This window comes from Sinohyriopsis cumingii, chromosome 14 (assembly GCF_028554795.1).
Source record: "Sinohyriopsis cumingii isolate HCF-2022 chromosome 14, ASM2855479v2, whole genome shotgun sequence".
NCBI lineage: Eukaryota > Metazoa > Mollusca > Bivalvia > Unionida > Unionidae > Sinohyriopsis > Sinohyriopsis cumingii.
In genome coordinates, this window is record NC_142974.1 from 16212211 (window position 1) to 16230779 (window position 18569).

The following is an 18569-nucleotide window of genomic DNA, read 5'->3' on the forward strand; positions in this document are numbered from 1 at the left end:
GTTTAGTTTTTTTTTTCTTCTATTTTTAACAGCAGTGACCACATCTGATGGTGGATTGGCATAGGGATTGTGACAAGAAACTTTATAAGATTTTATCCGATTCTGCTGAGCATGAAAATACGTCAACTAAAGGATTTTTCTATTTTTAGTTACAAGTTATGCTTGAGGATGAATCAGCATTTTTTCTATAAATTTTAAAGCTTTTAATATGAGAAATGCATTCTGTCAAATTGGACAGATGAGCAGTTTTTGAAAAGGAGTCATTTAAGTTCTTTTAATATAATTTTAGTGATGGCAGCCATGCTTGGAAGTTGACCATCTGAACAAATTTGGAAAGACTTTCATGATGAGATGCTTTCAAAAGTAGTAAAATTCTGTTGAGCAGTTATTAGAGTTTATTTTTAAAATATTTTCTATTTAAAGCAAGGATAGCCATTGTGGATTACAAATCAGCATCATTTGAATAGAATAAATTCAAACAAATTCAAAAGGCCTTAATGCCAGATTGCCCTTCATGAACAATTTGGTAAAGATGCTTTTGAAAAGTTGCATGCATCTCTTATGAATTTATTACAAATGATGAAGCGCAACACAATAAGTTCAACTTATGAAATGCTTTTATATTTTTAATTTGGCAGCCACATTTGATGGCAAATTGGCATCATCTGTATAAAATTGAAAGTTCTTCAAGACAGAATGCTTTCAGTAATATTTTGTTGAATTCTCTTTAGTGGCTTTTGAGAAGTTGTTATAAGGATTCTCTGTTCTTAGTCATGGTGGTCATATCTGAGGAAGAATTGGCATCAGTTGCATACAATTGAAAGCCGCTAATACCAGAATGAATTCTGTCAAATTTAGTTAAATTCTGCTATCAATTTTGAAAAATAAAAATAAAAATTATTTCTATATTTTTAGTCATGGCAACCTTTATGCCAGGATGCTCTCAAATTTGATCAAATTATGCTGAGGTCTCTGAGAATTCATTATAGGTTTTCTATTTTTCATCAACAGTGACCATCACCAAGGTAGATCAGCTTAATTTATATAAATACTGAAATTTTGCTATAACAATATTTTCTGTTAAATTTTGTAAGCAGTTTTAAAAAAGGTAATTTAGAGGTTTTTATTTTATTTATAGTAATGGTGGCTAATTTTGATGATGCATGGAACAAATCTTAAAGACCAGGATGCTGTCAGATTTCTCAAAACTCTATTGAATCAGATTTAAGGATTTGTTTTATGTTCCTGTATCCATTAAAAAATACATGGGACCCAGGGAAGGCACTTTTAAAGTGAGGTACTCACCGAAAGATGCAATTTAAAATTTCTTATAATTTTAATATGAAATCAAAGTACCCTGTCATATATTTTTAAAAACACTGCAAATTGGTCAAGCAGTTTAGGAGATGAAGTTTGCAAATAACAAATGTGAACTTATTACAGATCAGACAAAGTATGATGCATGATGATCAAAGGATACAACATTAGCTCACCTGACGTTATAGCCAGGTGAAGTGGACATAGTATGATGCATGATGGTCAAAGGATATAACATTAGATCACCTGACCTTATAGCCAGGTGAAGTGGACATAGTATGATGCATGATGGTCAAAGGATATAACATTAACCCACCTGACCTTACAGCCAGGTGGGCTAAAAATGAGAAAGATTTATAACATTACAGTAAGAGTTTATTTGGTTCAACAAGTTTCAGTTACAACTGTAAAATAATACAGGTATGTGCCAAGGATACTTGCAATAAAATAACAGCAAAGATTTTTATGAATGCCATATTTTATATAGCAAATACGTAAATGATGAAAATGCTCAATGTAAAAATGCAACAAAAAAATAAAAATGTATTGAATTAAAGAACAATGTATTTTATTTCACCTAAAGTCTAAGAGAGAAAGGCTTGCAGACATTTGTAATTACCAAGGGATGCTTAAGGTAGATAATTTGTCAAATCAGTGCAAAATCCATGCTTTGAAATCATGTGATAATTATGTATTGATGTCATCAATCCGATATCATTTTTTACCTACCACTCAGGTGCCCTAGTGGTTAGAGCATCTGCCTCAAATACAAGAGGTTGTGGGTTCTAACCCCTGGCCAAGTCATACCAAGGCTTACAAAAATGGTACTAATAGCTGACTCGCTTGGTGCTCAGCATTAAGAGGTTAGTGTTAGGACTGCTACATGTCTGCGATATGATGCCCCAGTGCCAGGCATCACTATAAACTGCCACACTGCAGACATCATAGCAATATGCCTGAAAAATTGTGAAAGCTATGTTAAAAATCCAAATCACACACACACTCACTTTTTACCTGGATGTACCATATCACTACAAATGTTGGGAGATACAGGACGTAACATCACATGACTGTGACTTCTGTCTTATGCAATTTTAATAATCACAATAATCGACCTGTGAGAAAAGAATGACAAAGTAAACAAAAAATATACAAGATCTTACAGAATCTTCAGTAATGTAAGAAACTGCTGCAAATCGACTGCGGGCTTTCTATGAGACAAAACCAAAGTGATCTCTAAAATAGTATCACATCCAAAAGATTCACTCACCTAGATACCTTTTCTATCTGTAACTGATGCTTATTTTTAATGTGAGTTGCAATAATAAAATTAATCATAATAGTTTTTTTCAAGCTTATATATTTGTACTTATAAGCAAAATTAACATGCTACATAAAGCAGCTTTGAGAAAGAAAAGATAACACAAAATAGGAATTACAAAATCAGAACAGGTTTTGCAGATGAAGTGAAATGTGTCAATTACTTAATTATGAACAGAACAATCATCAAAGGAACAAATTTTATATCTTAGACAATTTTGTTTTACACATATATATGCACTTACTGTTACTCCACAAATACAGGAAGCCCTTTGTTTGCTTATTTATGTATATAAACTAATATAGGAAGTCCCTTCTGTGCTTACCTTCTGCATACTTTTGCAAATGCATGTTTTCTCCAGTACAAAGTATCTGATAGTTATGAGTATATTTCATTGGCTGTTATAAGTTGCACTGACATTTATATAACTCCTATTACTTTAATAATTATTGCAAGTGAAATCCTAGCAATTATTCAAAACATCCTTGGCAGAAAGACAGTTTCTGCTAACAGGTACCATCATTATTGAAAGGCATTTGGTTAAAAAATGCATTTTATTTCCTGCTTTTCTTTGCAGCTGAAGATTTTGTCTTTTTGTTGGACTTTGGTGCTTTCTGTGGTTCAGCATACTTTTTCTCCAGTGAGGCAAAGAAGGCATCTGCTTCCTTTTCACGACTCTTTTGCCGCTTTTGTATAAGTTGTTTCAGTGAGTCATTAGTTCCAATGCCAAGCTCCTTTTTCAGCTGTTCAGCCTCTACGGCCTCCTCTTCTGCCTAGATCAGAGGTAAAACAAAACATATAAGTCAGGACAAAACACACAATGAACATTTGCATTTGTCTCTGATCGTAATTCCTGTCAGAAATATCTACAGTAAAATGCTGCAAATATTCAAATATGTGATTTCATCATGTTCCATGTACATTTAATGTGGGCATAACCAAACTATATCTTGTGAGATTTCTTTCCAAAATTTTGCTAATGTTTTAAAATGGGAATATAAACATTTTGCATTGTAAGATAATGGCGGTGGTTTTAGGTATCTTGCTAGCTCTGTTGATGCAACAGTAAAACTAGAATTAATATCCTTGCATATTCAAAGACATATCTTTAAAACAGGCCTAAAGACAGCTTTAAAATAGCCCTAAAGACATATCTTTAAAACAGCCCTAAAGACATATCTTTAAAACAGGTCTAAAGACATATCTTTAAAATATGTCTAAAGATATATCTTTAAAATAGGCCTAAGAACATATCTTTAAAACAGGTCTAAAGACATATCTTTAAAATAGGCCTAAAGACATATCTTTAAAACAGGTCTAAAGACATATCTTTAGAATAGCCCTAAAGACATATCTTTAAAATAGCCCTAAAGACATATCTTTAAAATAGCCCTAAAGACATATCTTTAAAACAGGCCTAAAGACAGCTTTGAAACAGGCCTAACGACATAGGTTTAAAATAGGCTTATCTCCTCACTGCTGCAATATTATTAAGAAAATTACAAATGAGAACAGTTGATGTGTTGAAACACATAACAGTGTAGGATTGTGCCATGAATTTTATCAACAGAACTAGTAAAATTGGTAAAACCACTACTATCATGGAAAGAGGACTAACTGCCACACTGATGAAGAAATGAAAATCTGCCTGTCTGGCAGTCTGCCATGTGAAGATGGACAGTGGGTTTTTATTATCATTAAAACAGAGGAAAAACAAAATGTGTTAACAAGTCAGTTAGACATGAAGCCATGCTCCTCCCATGTACTTTTGTAAATTCTAAAAAATGGATATCTCAAACAGATATAAAGAATGTTTATAACCTTTCACAGAGTACTGGTATTTATAATATTATATTCAGTGAACATAATATCCAAATTATTCATTTGTTTTTCAGAATGTTAATGTACATACTCAATGACATTAATGTCAGAAATATTTATTTATACTCACATGTATAAAAACATTTTTGAACACTAAACAAGGCTTTGCCTCATGGGGAGACAAATAACATAACCCCATGACTGGAATTTCCTTGTCTCTGAGCAAAACCCTCTATAAATTCTATTAGTGTCACATTTCTTCCAGGGGTAGTAACATTTTATGAAGAATGTACTTCATTATAAGGTCATCTCACTATACTGTGGCATACTCTTACTCTACGGTTCCCAAAAGCAGTAATATAATTGGGGAGCACTGTACTTTTTTTGTATGCATTTTCTACTATGACTCCTAAGGTTTTAAACTAAACAACAGAAAAGTGTGTAAACCAACAAGTTTTCTAAAATTAAACAAATAATTTATTTCCCCAGAATACAAAGAATTTAAAATAACTTACAGTACTGGAAATTTTATCCCAAATAGTCCGAAAAGTTCTATTACATGTCCAGTGTATATAGTTTGGAATGAATTGCAGCTGTGTTCCAAATGGATTCCTATAGTGAATGTACTGATGTACCAATAGTTTGAACAGCTCCGGTGGCCTAGTGGTTAGAGCATCTGCCTCGGATGTAGGAGATTGCAGGTTCAAAACCTGGCTAAGCCATACCAGAAACATAAAAATGGTACTAACATCTGCCCTACTAGACACTCTACATTAAGTGGTTAATGTCAGGACTGGTCAGCCTGGTGTCAGGATAATGTGACTGGGTGGGACATCATGCTATATGTCTGCAGCATGATGCCCCAGTGCTCGACATTACTATAAGCTGCCACACTGCAGACATCATAGCGATATGACTGAAAAACTGTTAAAGCTATGTTAAAAATCCAAATCACATACACACACACCAATAGCCTGGGAGGTGGTGATGTGCTGACAATCTTAATGTATCATAATGATATGATCAAAAATGTCCTTGAATTAATTGACAGTAATACAGTCCAAGAAGTATTATTGAGCATTAGAATTTCAGTTAATAACTGAACCAAATAAATTGTTTTAACTAAAAACTGTACACAAAAAAATAAGACTGATTCCACTTTGGATGGTAAGGTAGGGATTAGTAATTCTGATGGGCTTTATATACCATTCCACTTGACCTATGTCACAAATACCATTTTCTGAAAATTCTGTCATCTTGATAGAAATTTACTCTAACCTTTAAACAAAATTAATTCCTGGAACCTTCTAGTTCAAAAGGCGACATAGGGTCATTGCAGGTTTCTTGTTGTTGTTGTTGTTGTAGGGCTTAACGCCATTTTTCAGCACACGATATGCTATACACAGCAGCCAGTATTAATGGTGGAAGAAAAACCTGGGAAAACACCGGAAAGAACCACTGACCCACAAGAAGCTACTGGCAAGCTTTCTCACATACCCACACTGGCTGAATCCAAGACTCGAACTCAAGCAGACAGAGGTGAGATAATAATAATAATAATAATAATGAGGACTTTGTATAGCGCCTAATCTTTAGAAGCTCTAAGCGCTTTACAACATTAGACAATACCTATAAGATAAGAAACATAATAATATTATTACAAAAACAAACAACATGAAATTAGAAAAACATTAAAAAATAAAAAACATGCTGAGAATATTTCAGGTAGGAAACATTATTAGGTCTTTAAGCTTGTTCTTGCTGTTGAAATAAGTGAGTTTTGAGAGCCCTCTTGAATGTGATCACTGTCTCTTTGTGTCTAAGTTCAGTGGGCAATTCATTCCACGTTGCTGGGCCCCGGTATGCAAAAGAACGCTGTCCATATGACTTTGTTTTCAAAGTGGGAATAATGAGTATACGATTGTCAGAAGAGGAGCGTAAGTATCTTGCTGGCGTGTGCGTATGGGTGAGGTCAGATAGGTATGTTGGACTAGAGTCCGACAGTGAAATGTAGCATAGAGAACAAATTTTGTGTTTGATTCTGGATCGAATGGATAGCCAGTGTAGGGTACAGAGCAGCGGTGAGGTGTGCTCTGATCGTGGTACTCTAAGTATGATCCGAGCAGCTGTGTTTTGAACTTTTTGATGTTTCTGGAGTAGATATTGAGATGAACCAGACAGAACTGAGTTACAATGGTAATGATCCATAAGAGAGCACTTTAGACCACTTGGCCACCCCAATGCAGGTTTAGAAAATTCTTTTCCGGATGTCTTGCACAGGAAGAAATGTTTAATACTGCAGATCTATTGATTAAATCTAATAACTAATTTATTTATGACATTAACTGTATACAAGACTTATGTGGGATCCTCCAGGCCCATTGTGGCCCCTCCTTGTGGTAGATCAACTGTTCTCTACAACTAAAGAGTTGCTATCAGTAAAGGAACATATTAGTGGATTAGTGTTGAAACACTTACCAAATTTTCCAATATAAGTTTCCATTTAATGAATGCAGATAGAATTCAGTGTTACTATAGCTATAAAATCTATATTTTCTTCTCAGGCACACACATATACACACACACACACACGAAGCAGCAATGAAAATACTATAAATTCAGTCATCTAAGTCTAATTAGATGACATTCTAAGGGTCTTGAATAGTCTTTTGTCTGGGAATCAGACTAACAGACCTTTAATAAATGTAGGTCTTGCTGTCCCAGTTCATTTGTTTATATTCAAATTCAGTATGAAAAGAAATTATCATTTAATGCAGTAAACTGATCAAAGGTAAGTAACTCCTCATAACATTTGTATTTAACTGCAAGAGCTATCTCCAAAACCCTTCTCTGAAGTGATTTATTTACAATGAAAATTGCACAAATTGGCATTCAGCTTAACACGACTTGAGTGCAAAACACTGAAAACAATTCTTTCACACAATCAAAGACTCAATTATTGCTTAATCTTAACATAAAAAAATCCCACTTACATTGAATTGCAAGACTGCAATTATTTAGTGCCACTGGTCACATATTCCCAATTAGTTTACATTGCTGAATGTAAGCACAGTTATCAAAAGACGATTGCTATAGTGGTCATCGTGGATTGTCCATGACGTGGCTAGTATTGGATGCATTAAGTTTTATTTGCCCTAGTTCAAACTGCACCGCTCAGGTGGCCTAGTGGTTAGAGCGTCCACCTCGGATGCTATAGGTCATGGGTTCAATCCTTGGCTGAGAAATACCAAAGACGTACAAGAATATTACTAACAGCTGCCTCACTAGGCACTCAGAATTAATAGGTTAGTGTTAGGACATGTCGACCTGGTGTCAGGATAATGTGACTGGATGGGATTTCATGCTACATGTCTGTGGCATGATGCCCCAGTGCTAGACATCACTATAAACTGTCACACTGCAGACATCGTAGCGATATGAATGAAAAATTATTAAATCTACGTTAAAAAATTCAAATCACACAACACACAAATTGCAGCAATATAATAATGTATTACCGGACATCCACTACATTGCGTGGAATAAAGTTCAATAACAGTAATTCGTATGAAAGAGAGGGCAAGATGCAAGAATTATCAAGTTTCATTCTGTTATAAAAAAATTTAAAAATGCAAGAAATCCTGACGTTTATTTTTCCATTCTCACAGTTACTTTTAAACTACTTGCTTAATATGTTCCCATGCAATGAAATATGCATAGCAATATAAAAAAAATACAACCGCTATTAATTCATCCTGTTTAGTACTTGTGACTCAAATAGACATTGCAACACATTTTCTCACAAACTAGACACGTGTTTACTTTTACCGTAGACCTACTGTCAGCCATGTAATGCAGTATTCTATAACCATTAGCATAACACATATACATAGAATTACTGGTTTGGTCGTCTTATGAGTTAACTGGGACCAAACAGACAGATGAATCTGATGAAAAAGTTTAATCACTTAAATATTCCAGTAAATGCAGATGCAATTTATTTGGCAAAGTACATTGTTTTAATCCAAATGACAAATAGTGCAAACTGTACCTGAACGTCATGCTAATACTGTTTATCAGTCTAATGACTAATTTGTAACACTTCAACCCAAGTACCCTCTTTAAGAAGTTGACATTAATACAAATAAAACATCACCAAAGAACATGGATCCAGTGTATTTACACAGAGTGGGGCCAGTTAATATTTGCAGTTAGGGAAAAATAAACTTCTCCAGTACATTCATTATATCATCTTACTAATATACAAACTTAGATGTGACATGTTTAGCTGCTGTACAATAAAAATAGCCTTAAGGATTTGTAAATTGGTTTGGTTTAAGTTTTATATAAGTGGCTTTTCTTGTTCATATTTATCACCCCATTTCCTTGCATTGTTCAACTTTGGTAATATACATCAGCTGAACACATCTATTAATAGTTCCATGTAGATCGCTCAAAATGGCTAAGCTAATATTTGCCATGGCTATAAAATCTATCTCTAATTGCACTCATTGCTATTAACATGTGACTTCATATTTTTCATGGCTTTAAAAAGTATTAGGTTTTGGCTTCAAAGGCTGTAAGTCCCTATTACAGTCCAGCCCACTTATATCAACATCACTTAGGATGACAAGCTGCCTATGTGAATGAAAATACAAATTCCCAGTCCTGTGGTATATTATTACTACCAAATCTGTCATGCTAAATACAAAACAAATCTGTCATGCTTCTGTTGATGTAGAGATAAAAAGTAACAGTAAATGTCAAAAGAGGCCCTTGGTCCAAACTTCAACAAATTCTTTGTTTTCTTATTGTTAGTGTTGACAAGTTGCCAGTGCTGACTTATACTTTGCTCTAGAATTATTTGACGTTGCTTCCTGAATTTAATGCTGCTGTTGCATTAGCAATAGGGTACATGTTTGGTCATTGGAAATTTCTTTTTGCAGAAACTTCAATAGTAAGAGCTCCCTTCCTCAAAAGAAGCCAGCTACAATCTATTATAAAATCAATGCAACCTTCATCAAATGAAGTCGTCACCAAACAATGAAATCTTAATGGTGATTGATAATTTCAACATGGCATCATCCTTGGCATTCAACCAATCAAACACCACTATCTGACTCATCTGATTAGGTGATTAACACAGTTTTTATCATATTATCCTTTGTCTTGGCAACAAAGAAAATAAACCCTTCTATCATGCTGTCTTGTTTTAAAACTATTTATAACCAATAATATCTGAAATGTATTCAAAAGAGTTTCCAAGAAACATTTAAGGGAATTTTATGTCAAAATTAGACATTTGTAAGGCAAGATGAAGGATAAGACCTGAGGTAACCAAATGGAAGCAGGCATTAAGCCTATTGTATCCCATTTATAGAAATTATCACACAGGTCGTATGTTGGAAAATTCCTGTATCAGTTATATCCAGTTAGAAAATTTATATGGTGTCTAAGCCCATCTATTAAAAAAAAAGTCTCATTTTATGTACTGTGTATTCCATTGTCAACCAACATATGTCACTAAACAACTGATATTGTGCCCAGCATGAATTGTCTGTTTAGTTGTTATTTATATTCTACGTGTACTTCATGTGGCCTAGACTTTGGGCTGACTCAGTGGGGAATGAAAACCTGCCATCAAATTTTGTATTAATGAAGCACAAATACAACTTTTAAGTTCTGTAAAAAAAAAAACTCACAATGTCCAGATTAGTGAATTTCATACTTGTCTGTTTAGTTGTTAAAGTATTTATATTCTACGTGTACTTCATGTGGCCTAGACTTTGGGCTGCCAAAGTGCCTGAGATGAAAAACATAAACTTCTTAATGAGGCTATAAAGGGAGGTTACTCATCGTGGAATGAATATCTGCAACAAAATTTTTGTATTAATGAGGCATAAGTACAACTTTATGTTTTGTAAAACACTCACCATTTCCAGAATAGGGCAATGCATATAATTAACAAGCTCTGTAAAATTCAACAAATAATTTACTTCTCTGCAACACAAAGTGAAAATGAGAAGAGAAAAGAACTTACAGTATTGCAAATTAAATCCCAAAATATCCCAAGAATTACAGACATAAGTCCTAATAATATCAAGCCCTGAATAAAATTCAGCAGATGTCCAGATTAAATCCAAAAACTGAAGGCAATGACGTGTCTATGGTAACTTGCAGAGTGTTGACTTGTCAACAGTCTTTTGTTGAACCACAGTAATATAATTCCATGTTTGAATTCACTGTAAATTCCAGTGAATGTCTCTGTCCATGATTTTTATCAGAAAATAGATTTCAGCTGGGCATAACATATAATACAACTTGAGAGTGCAAGAACCTAAAGCATGATTTAACACTCCTCTCAGGTCACAATTAGCATTTTCTAAATAAAAAACTATTACCTAATGGAAAATAACCTTCTAGAATAATCTGGATTTTTACAAAATAAAAAATAAAATAATGGTGCAACTTCTTTTCATTTGATACATTAGATGCTACAGCAGTGTATCCCCCAGGGGTGTAAGGGTTAAAAAAAAAAACCTTGGTGTCAGAACTGGGGGTCAAATAAAAAATATGGTGGTCAAAAATGTATTGACAAATTTTCATATGACTCGTACTTTTTCAGCTTGAAATAGGATATTGAAACTTGCACAACATACTCTCTCTCTCTCTTTCTTTCTCTCTCTCTCTAAACATACAAATAAATCAACATGTACAATTAAAAAACAAATGCATTGTCCATTCAAAAAAAATTGTATTAGTTCATTTTTTTTTAAAGTCTTAACAGTTTCCTTATAATCAATATGAAGCAATATTATAGCCCAACACAGTACATACAAGCCAGTACAAAAAGCCAAATAAATCTTTTTAACAAAATGGCAGTCAAATTACTGCCTTTCATAAAATGTGTACTATCATCAGTTTCATTGTACTTCGTCCTAGAACATATTTATCCAAATATCAAGGAAGATAATGATTCCTCTTTCAAATAAGTTACACTTGAACTTTAAGATCTATCTTTTATTGCAGCAACGTTAAAAACCAACAAAATATGCAATGACCCGCTGTCTTTGTAATCCAAATAACACATTTGTCTCTGCAAGTTTACTGATTTCTTTGTTGTGAATTAATGTCTTGGGTTATAATGTATTCTCCAGATATCTTGTGGCGAACAAGGGCAGATTTTTAAAAATTCTAAAACCATGTCAAGAAAGGATTATTCACATTTGCAATCTTCACAATCATGTGATCATAAGTCACACCGGTAATCCTAATGTATGAATACCGTATTCCAGTCAAGGGCATTATTTTCTCCATTGTTAATTAAAGTTAGATCCACAGTTACTCTTTTGTGTTCTGCTTCTTTCACTTTCTTCACTAATTATTTTTAGTGCATGTCGTTTTAATCTGGAGATCACTTTCTAGTGCAACAAGCAATGAGATTAAACATCTAGATGACGACTTGCTGAGCTCGATGGAAATCACGTGAGATCTCACGAGATATGGGGAAGCTACTCCGTCATAACATTGCCTATGCTAGTCTGGTTCATTGTTTCGACTGTTCCCTGCATTGTACTCTGCTATACGAATAGAGGAGCGCAAGGCAAGGAACAAACAAAGCGGGGAACCAGTCAATGCCTATTTTCAAAGTATACATGATGCCATCCATCGTCCAATGCATTGAGTATTAAATAAATCCTTACCACATTATGAAAATCCTTTGCGTAAAAAAAAAAATGCACGGCAACAAAATGTGTGCGTCAATTTTCTCCAGCGTGCATCCCTGACGCACAAATGTGCGTAAAGGGAAACACTGCTACAGTTGGAAACAGTGGTTCAAATCTTTCTGGCAAAGACTGCAAAATGCTAATCCTCTGGTATTTAGTTTACTTACAAAATTGACCCCTTGATTTTTCATTCAAGCCATTCCAATTTCCACACATATTTTTCAAACCTATATCTTTTTTATGTCTATGTGTTCAATGAAAATTCAAGATGCCATGTTTGGCAAGCATGCTTATCCCATCAGTTTCTATTGCAAAAAGGTTGATTGGTCAAGTAGAAACTAAAGCCGTCGGTCCGTCCGACATGACCGACAAATTTTTACCCGGACCGACAGTTTGTTAGTCGGCATCGGACCGACTGTCCGGCAGTTTTCTCACTCTGCACCGCTCGAGTAGTCGTTCTTGAATCTAGTTTGTTATACAGATTTTCATTGGTTACAAGCTTTTGAGCGATCCAATCGCTACGCCTGTTATAAACAGTTATGCGGCTCACCTGTCATCATGGCATCGTTGAAATATTACGACGGAGCGAAACCAGGGAAAAAAAGAAAACTATCTTATGAAGAATTGAAAGAAAAGAAAAAGGATTATGAAAAACATAGGGTTGAAAGAACCTTTAATGATAAATGGAAAGAAAACAGAGACTGGTTAATATTTGATGAAATAAAGCAAGTTATGCAGTGTGCCATGTGTCTCAGTTTCTACGGCGAGAAAGCGAGGTCTGATGAAAATTTGCGAAACACAAATGCGTTTATCGTCGGATGTACAAATTTTAGAATGTCAACAATAAATGATCATGAACTTTCCAAGTCCCACAAAAAAGCATCAGAGTTTGTTTCAGGCAGACAGAAAACTGCTCAGGAAAAACTAGGGTCAAAAGCCGGCAAAGCACTTAGGCAATTAAAGGCAGCTGAAAAAAGTAGATTAGTGCATTTGTTCAGAAATGCACACGCAGTAGCCAAAAATAATCGTCCACTATCAGATTATACATGGCTGTGTGAAATTGACAAAGCTAAACAATTAAACATAGGCAGTACATATATTAATGACAAAGCAGCTGCAGATTTCATACACAGTATAGCACAGACAGAGAAGCAAAAAACTGTCAATCTTATAGAGTATAATCTATTTTTTGCCTTTATGATGGATGGAAGTACAGATATCTCAGGAGATGAACAGGAGACCATATACATAAGAACTGCAATGAAAGGTATTGTTAAAGAAAGCTTCCTGAACATCAGCACTCCAAACTCAACAAAGTCTCTGGATCTCTTTGAGAATGTTTTGCAGGTCTTCAAGGAGAACAACATCAATGAAAGTATGATTCATTATAAAAGTTTAACAAATTCTGTAAATTTGATTAAATAAGATCAGATTTTTTTTGGAAGTTGGCCTCTGGCGGGAAGCTCAGAATTTAAAGGTCTATTTTTGCTGCAGTTGAAAATTTCTACAGTTGACAATGTCTTGCACAGTTTGTATAGCTGTTCAGATTTGTTGTTACTTGCATGTGTTTGCCTTTCTACAGTTGGCAGTGTCTTGCACAGATGGTTTATAGCTGTTCAGTTTTGTTGTTTTTTGCATGTGTTTGCCTTTGATGCTGCTTTATTGGTTGTCACCGTTGTGACAAAATTCAGTTTGTGTTTGCATTTTTGCTTGTTTTATTTTTGTTTCTGTTTCATTTTGTCACACAACTGACAGATTTAAGAACATGATCATGTTATGAAGAACTGCTCTACACTATCACAACAACATGGTTCTTTTGTGTTAACCACTTATTGAAATGGAGTGAAGGAATGTACAGGTATAAAATGTGTGGGTTCACATATGTAAGAACTGTTTTTTTGTTTTTTTCTTTTAAAGATTATGGAAATGAAGATGTGAAACTGGTTTACCACCATTTCCAAAAGAGCCTGTCACAAGTGGTTCCTGGCATTTCTGCAGACAGTTTGGTCAATGAATGGAACCTTCTAAAGAAACTGGTTAAAGTAAGTAATGCTGTTCTAAGTATAATTAAGGTTTGTAATAACAATAATTCATCCTTATCGTTTTGAATCAAGGAAGCTGAGTTAAAAGAATAAGATGGTTTTTCTCATTTATTAGTTTATCAGGCTTACATAATATTTAGATGTTGAATTTTCCACTTTATCAATCAGTGTTTATTTATCTTTTAATTACTCTTTGTATTACAGTGATAAAAGGTTTGTTTCAACTATTCCAGGTTTGGTGATATTACATCTCTTTCATGGAGTACTCTGTTCAGGCAGACTACAGATCTCAGCGAGATAATGCTGCTAATTGACCTGATGCTGACTGTACCATCAACCAGTGTAACCTGCGAGACAGCATTTTCTCAGCTGAAGCTGTTAAAAACTTGTAGACAATCTCGTTTGGGAACTTCCCTATTGAGTGACCTGATGATACTCATGTTCCTAATGGTTCTGTAAATTTCAACAATTTCAGGCAGAGTCTGTGATGGAAAGAAAACTTACATACAAGAGAAAGAACAAGAAGGAAACAGTCTCAGAACCTCAAACATCACAGGAAGTTATCACACTGTCTGACACTGAACAAGTCTCTGAGGCTACTGATGATTCCATCAGGGAACCAGTTGATACACAACCATCGATATCACATGTAACAGTTGTTGTTGAAACATCAGTTCCCTCTGGGTCTGTCATGGAAGACAAAGACTTAACCCAGCCTCAAATTGCCAAAGTGGCTGAAACGGTTTCAGCTATTGATAGTGTATATATGTCATTCGAGATGGAAATAAATAAGCTATGCGATGATGATGATATTAACTTGGACATTGAGGAAGAATGTTTAGACTATCGAGATGAACTTGACAATTTTGATAAACTGATCATGTTTACAACAGACTATCAGTGAATTTGACTTAACTTTACTTGATTAACATGTGTTATTTACACTCAGAAAATAGAAAACAAAACACGTTACAAAATACCTCAATTTTGTTATATTTTGTCGGTCTGACAGATTTTTTTTCCGTCTGACAGATTTTCAGGTTTTGTCAGACCAAATGTCTGACACTTTTTTTTAGCTTTCGGGAAGTCTGATCTGACTGCTCATTGGTCAAGTAGAAATTATTGACCAATCTGACTTCTCATTGGTCAAGTAGACACTATTGACCAATCTGACTGCTCATTGGTCAAGTAGAAACGATTGACCAATCTGACTGCTCATTGGTCAAGTAGACACTATTGACCAATCTGACTGCTCATTTGTCAAGTAGAAAATATTGACCAATCTGACTGCTCATTGGTCAAGTAGAAAATATTGACCAATCTGACTGCTCATTACAGCAACTATCTTTTTTAATAACAAATAAAGGAATACTATTAGAAGGATCATTTTTAAACAGTTAACTTTTTGTACTATTGTAGAATGGGGATGGACAAACCATTATTCAAAAACTGGATCAGATTTAATAGAAAAAATTGACTATATCGAGTCTAGCGTTCTGGAAGCAGTGCTCTATAGTAATATAGACTTCACATCGCTGATTCAGCAACCTAGAGACCAGAAATAAGGCTGATATATTGGATGCTAGATGTAGGTCTGACAAGTGAGTCAGTTGTAGTATGTATGCTGTGAAATAAACATGTCTGTAGAAACAAGTCTTTTCCTCTCTCATTACAAAACCCAAACATTACATTGAGGAAAATCATATTCAGACCAGTAGAGAATTAGAACTCAGCTTTAAAACAAACGAAAAATCATCACTAAATGGGTGTACATTTCAAAGCCTGTATGTCTGAAAATTTGAGAGATATCCACATTATAAAGGATACATAAGTGGCCAAACATTTTAGCATGAGATATAATTTACCTGCAGATATTGATTCAACAACATTTACTGAATATCTAATAATGGATACAATTCAAATAACAGATATTGAATGTCAAATAACAAATACTGAATATCAAATAACAGATATTAAATCTCAAATAACAAATACTGAATCTCAAATAACAGATATTAAACATCACAGATAATGAATCAAATGATTAAAATTGTATCACCTTTACCCTTATAAAGATTTGAATACAAACATCCATCAAAATTGGAAATTATGTTGGATATTCTGCTCATTCCAACTTGTAGAGATTAACATTCTTGCCTTGTCTGTTATACAGTCACTATATTTATGAATATTCAATCTGTCTAACCAGCTGATGCTTTGGATTATCAAGATAAGAAACTTCCAAAGTTGGGTGGATAATAGGACTAAATCAAGATTTTAACACCACAAGTGATGGGGCTGAAATTGTTTAAATCTTATTTTAAAGCAGTTACCATAAATATGTTGTTGTAATGAAACACAAGAAACAGGCCATGACCTGCAAGTTCAGCTGACCTCAAAACTATATTCCAAATCCAAAGTGGGTGGGTATAAAATGTTAAATGGCATATATATAAAACTTTAACATTGGGGTTAATAGAGGATGGGGATGGAAGTAATGACAGATGCCATAGTAATCACAACACCAAATGATTCCTAAAATGGGCTGGACAAAAATACCACACTGTCAATTACAATTAAATTTACATAAAATCATCCAGGCCTGTGAACATTATGCATCAGTTCAAAGAGACATGACAGTACTTCCCAATGGATGCTTTTACCTCTCTTTTCCTTTTCTCTGCCTTGCTTTTACTTTCATGGCTGAACTTGGAAAAGTTTGGCACCTCTTTCTTTTTTATCCAGTCTTTTATGATCTTTTTAAATCGTGGTTCATCGTCAATGGTGGAACACATAACATTATCCAGGATCAGATCCATATCGCCCTTAAATGACAGATAGGCGGTCTTCAGATCTTCCAACTCTTCTTTTGAACCTGAAGGAGGAAAACAGAACAGTGTATATATGACACGGAGTCAATGCTAATATACTGAACACAGCTTGATAAAATTCAAAATTAAACGGTCATATCTCTATCAGATTTTCACAAAGAAAATGGTTGAAAATCCCACTTGACCTAAGTCTTCTTAAAATGAAACTTCACAGAAAACTGATTTATTTTAAATCCATGAAGTGCTTCAGAAGCTACTGTGCAGCAAACAAAAATGAAGACTGAAATGAAGTGACAGATATAGGTAACACTGTTAAAATCTTGTGTATTATCCAGTAGATGATTCTCAGATATTAGAAACACCATGCTTCCTCGACAAAGAATTGCAGGATTCTAACTTGGTTATGATGTGCACAGGCTGTTTGCTACTTTCAGCAATGACTACATCTAATTCATTGAACTCAGCCCAAGTATCACTAAAACTCTTACGTTGTTTTCCATAACTTAATATAAACACAGTCAATGTTCATTTGGCAGCAGATAGAAAATAGAACCGCTGGATACAATGAAGATATCATAACCTTCATTAGGATGTGGAATGAGAGATGTAGTCAAGATGCTTGTACCCTGATTTTATTGTCAAGGTTTTATACTCTGACTGATGATCACTTATATTTATTTCAAATAATTAATACAAGCTGTATCATATAATTCCAAAACATAGATGTAATTTTTAAATGAAAAAATCAAATGTTTCTGAAAGAGTCATAAAATTCTTTATGTAATTATTACTCAGATCTGTGTGATCCGCTCTCTGGAAATGTCACTCCTGTCACAAGACCACTGTCCTGCAGCAGAATGGGTGGCCTTATAACCAGTGACCACTCTAGAATGTCTTGCATTTTTAATTATGATGGAATTTTAAGAAACTGTTCTTGAATAGCATTAATCTAATGACTTTAATGCCAAGTTGTCACTTGCCAAAATTACAGTACGTTTTGTTGAATTTTAATGATAACGGGTGAAATTACATTATTTTTGTTGAATTTTATTGTTACATGTCTTAACAATATCAATTTTTGTTGAAATTTAATGATGCCAGATAAAATGAAAGTATTTTTGGTGAATTTTAACAAAAGTAGCATGCATACATACTTTATACTAAAACAATTTTGATAAATTTTTGTTCAGCAGTTTTGGAGACACAGACTTTAAAAAAAGTGTGCGTATCAATTAATCATAGTTTTATTTCAAAACAGATTGGCAAACAATGAAACAGATTGTCATCCTTTGTATAAACTTAAAAAACCTTTATGTCTTATGCTGAGATGCTATGACAAGACTCACTGAAACTTAATACAGTGGTTCCTCTCTTATATAGTCATACCTTCTGCACCAGGAAAAATGGCTGTATAAGAATGTTGCCCTTTCCAGGGGGGACAATATTAATGCTTGTGCGTGTGATCTGGATTTTTAACATAGCTTTAAAAGTTTTCGGCCATATTGCTATG

At 34.2% G+C, this 18569-nt stretch overlaps 2 protein-coding genes across 2 annotated transcripts in view; one reads left to right on the forward strand and one right to left on the reverse strand.

The window, feature by feature from the left end:
- Window positions 1-1670: 1670 nt before the first annotated feature.
- The window catches only part of LOC149783319 (dnaJ homolog subfamily C member 9-like), a 29906-nt gene continuing 13007 nt past the window's right edge, over window positions 1671-18569 (reverse strand). The window contains exons 4-5 of the mRNA XM_089931543.1: window positions 16892-17103; window positions 1671-3411 (exon numbers count right to left, since the gene is read on the reverse strand). Of these exons, the coding sequence (XP_089787669.1) occupies window positions 3193-3411; window positions 16892-17103 (431 nt within the window). The 3' untranslated portion in view covers window positions 1671-3192. The remainder of the gene's footprint in view (window positions 3412-16891; window positions 17104-18569) is intronic.
- LOC149783320 (uncharacterized) lies at window positions 9878-14286 on the forward strand. Its single transcript, XM_089931542.1, has one exon. It carries the CDS (start codon window positions 12745-12747, stop codon window positions 13609-13611), a length of 867 nt encoding a protein of 288 aa, XP_089787668.1. The 5' UTR covers window positions 9878-12744; the 3' UTR covers window positions 13612-14286.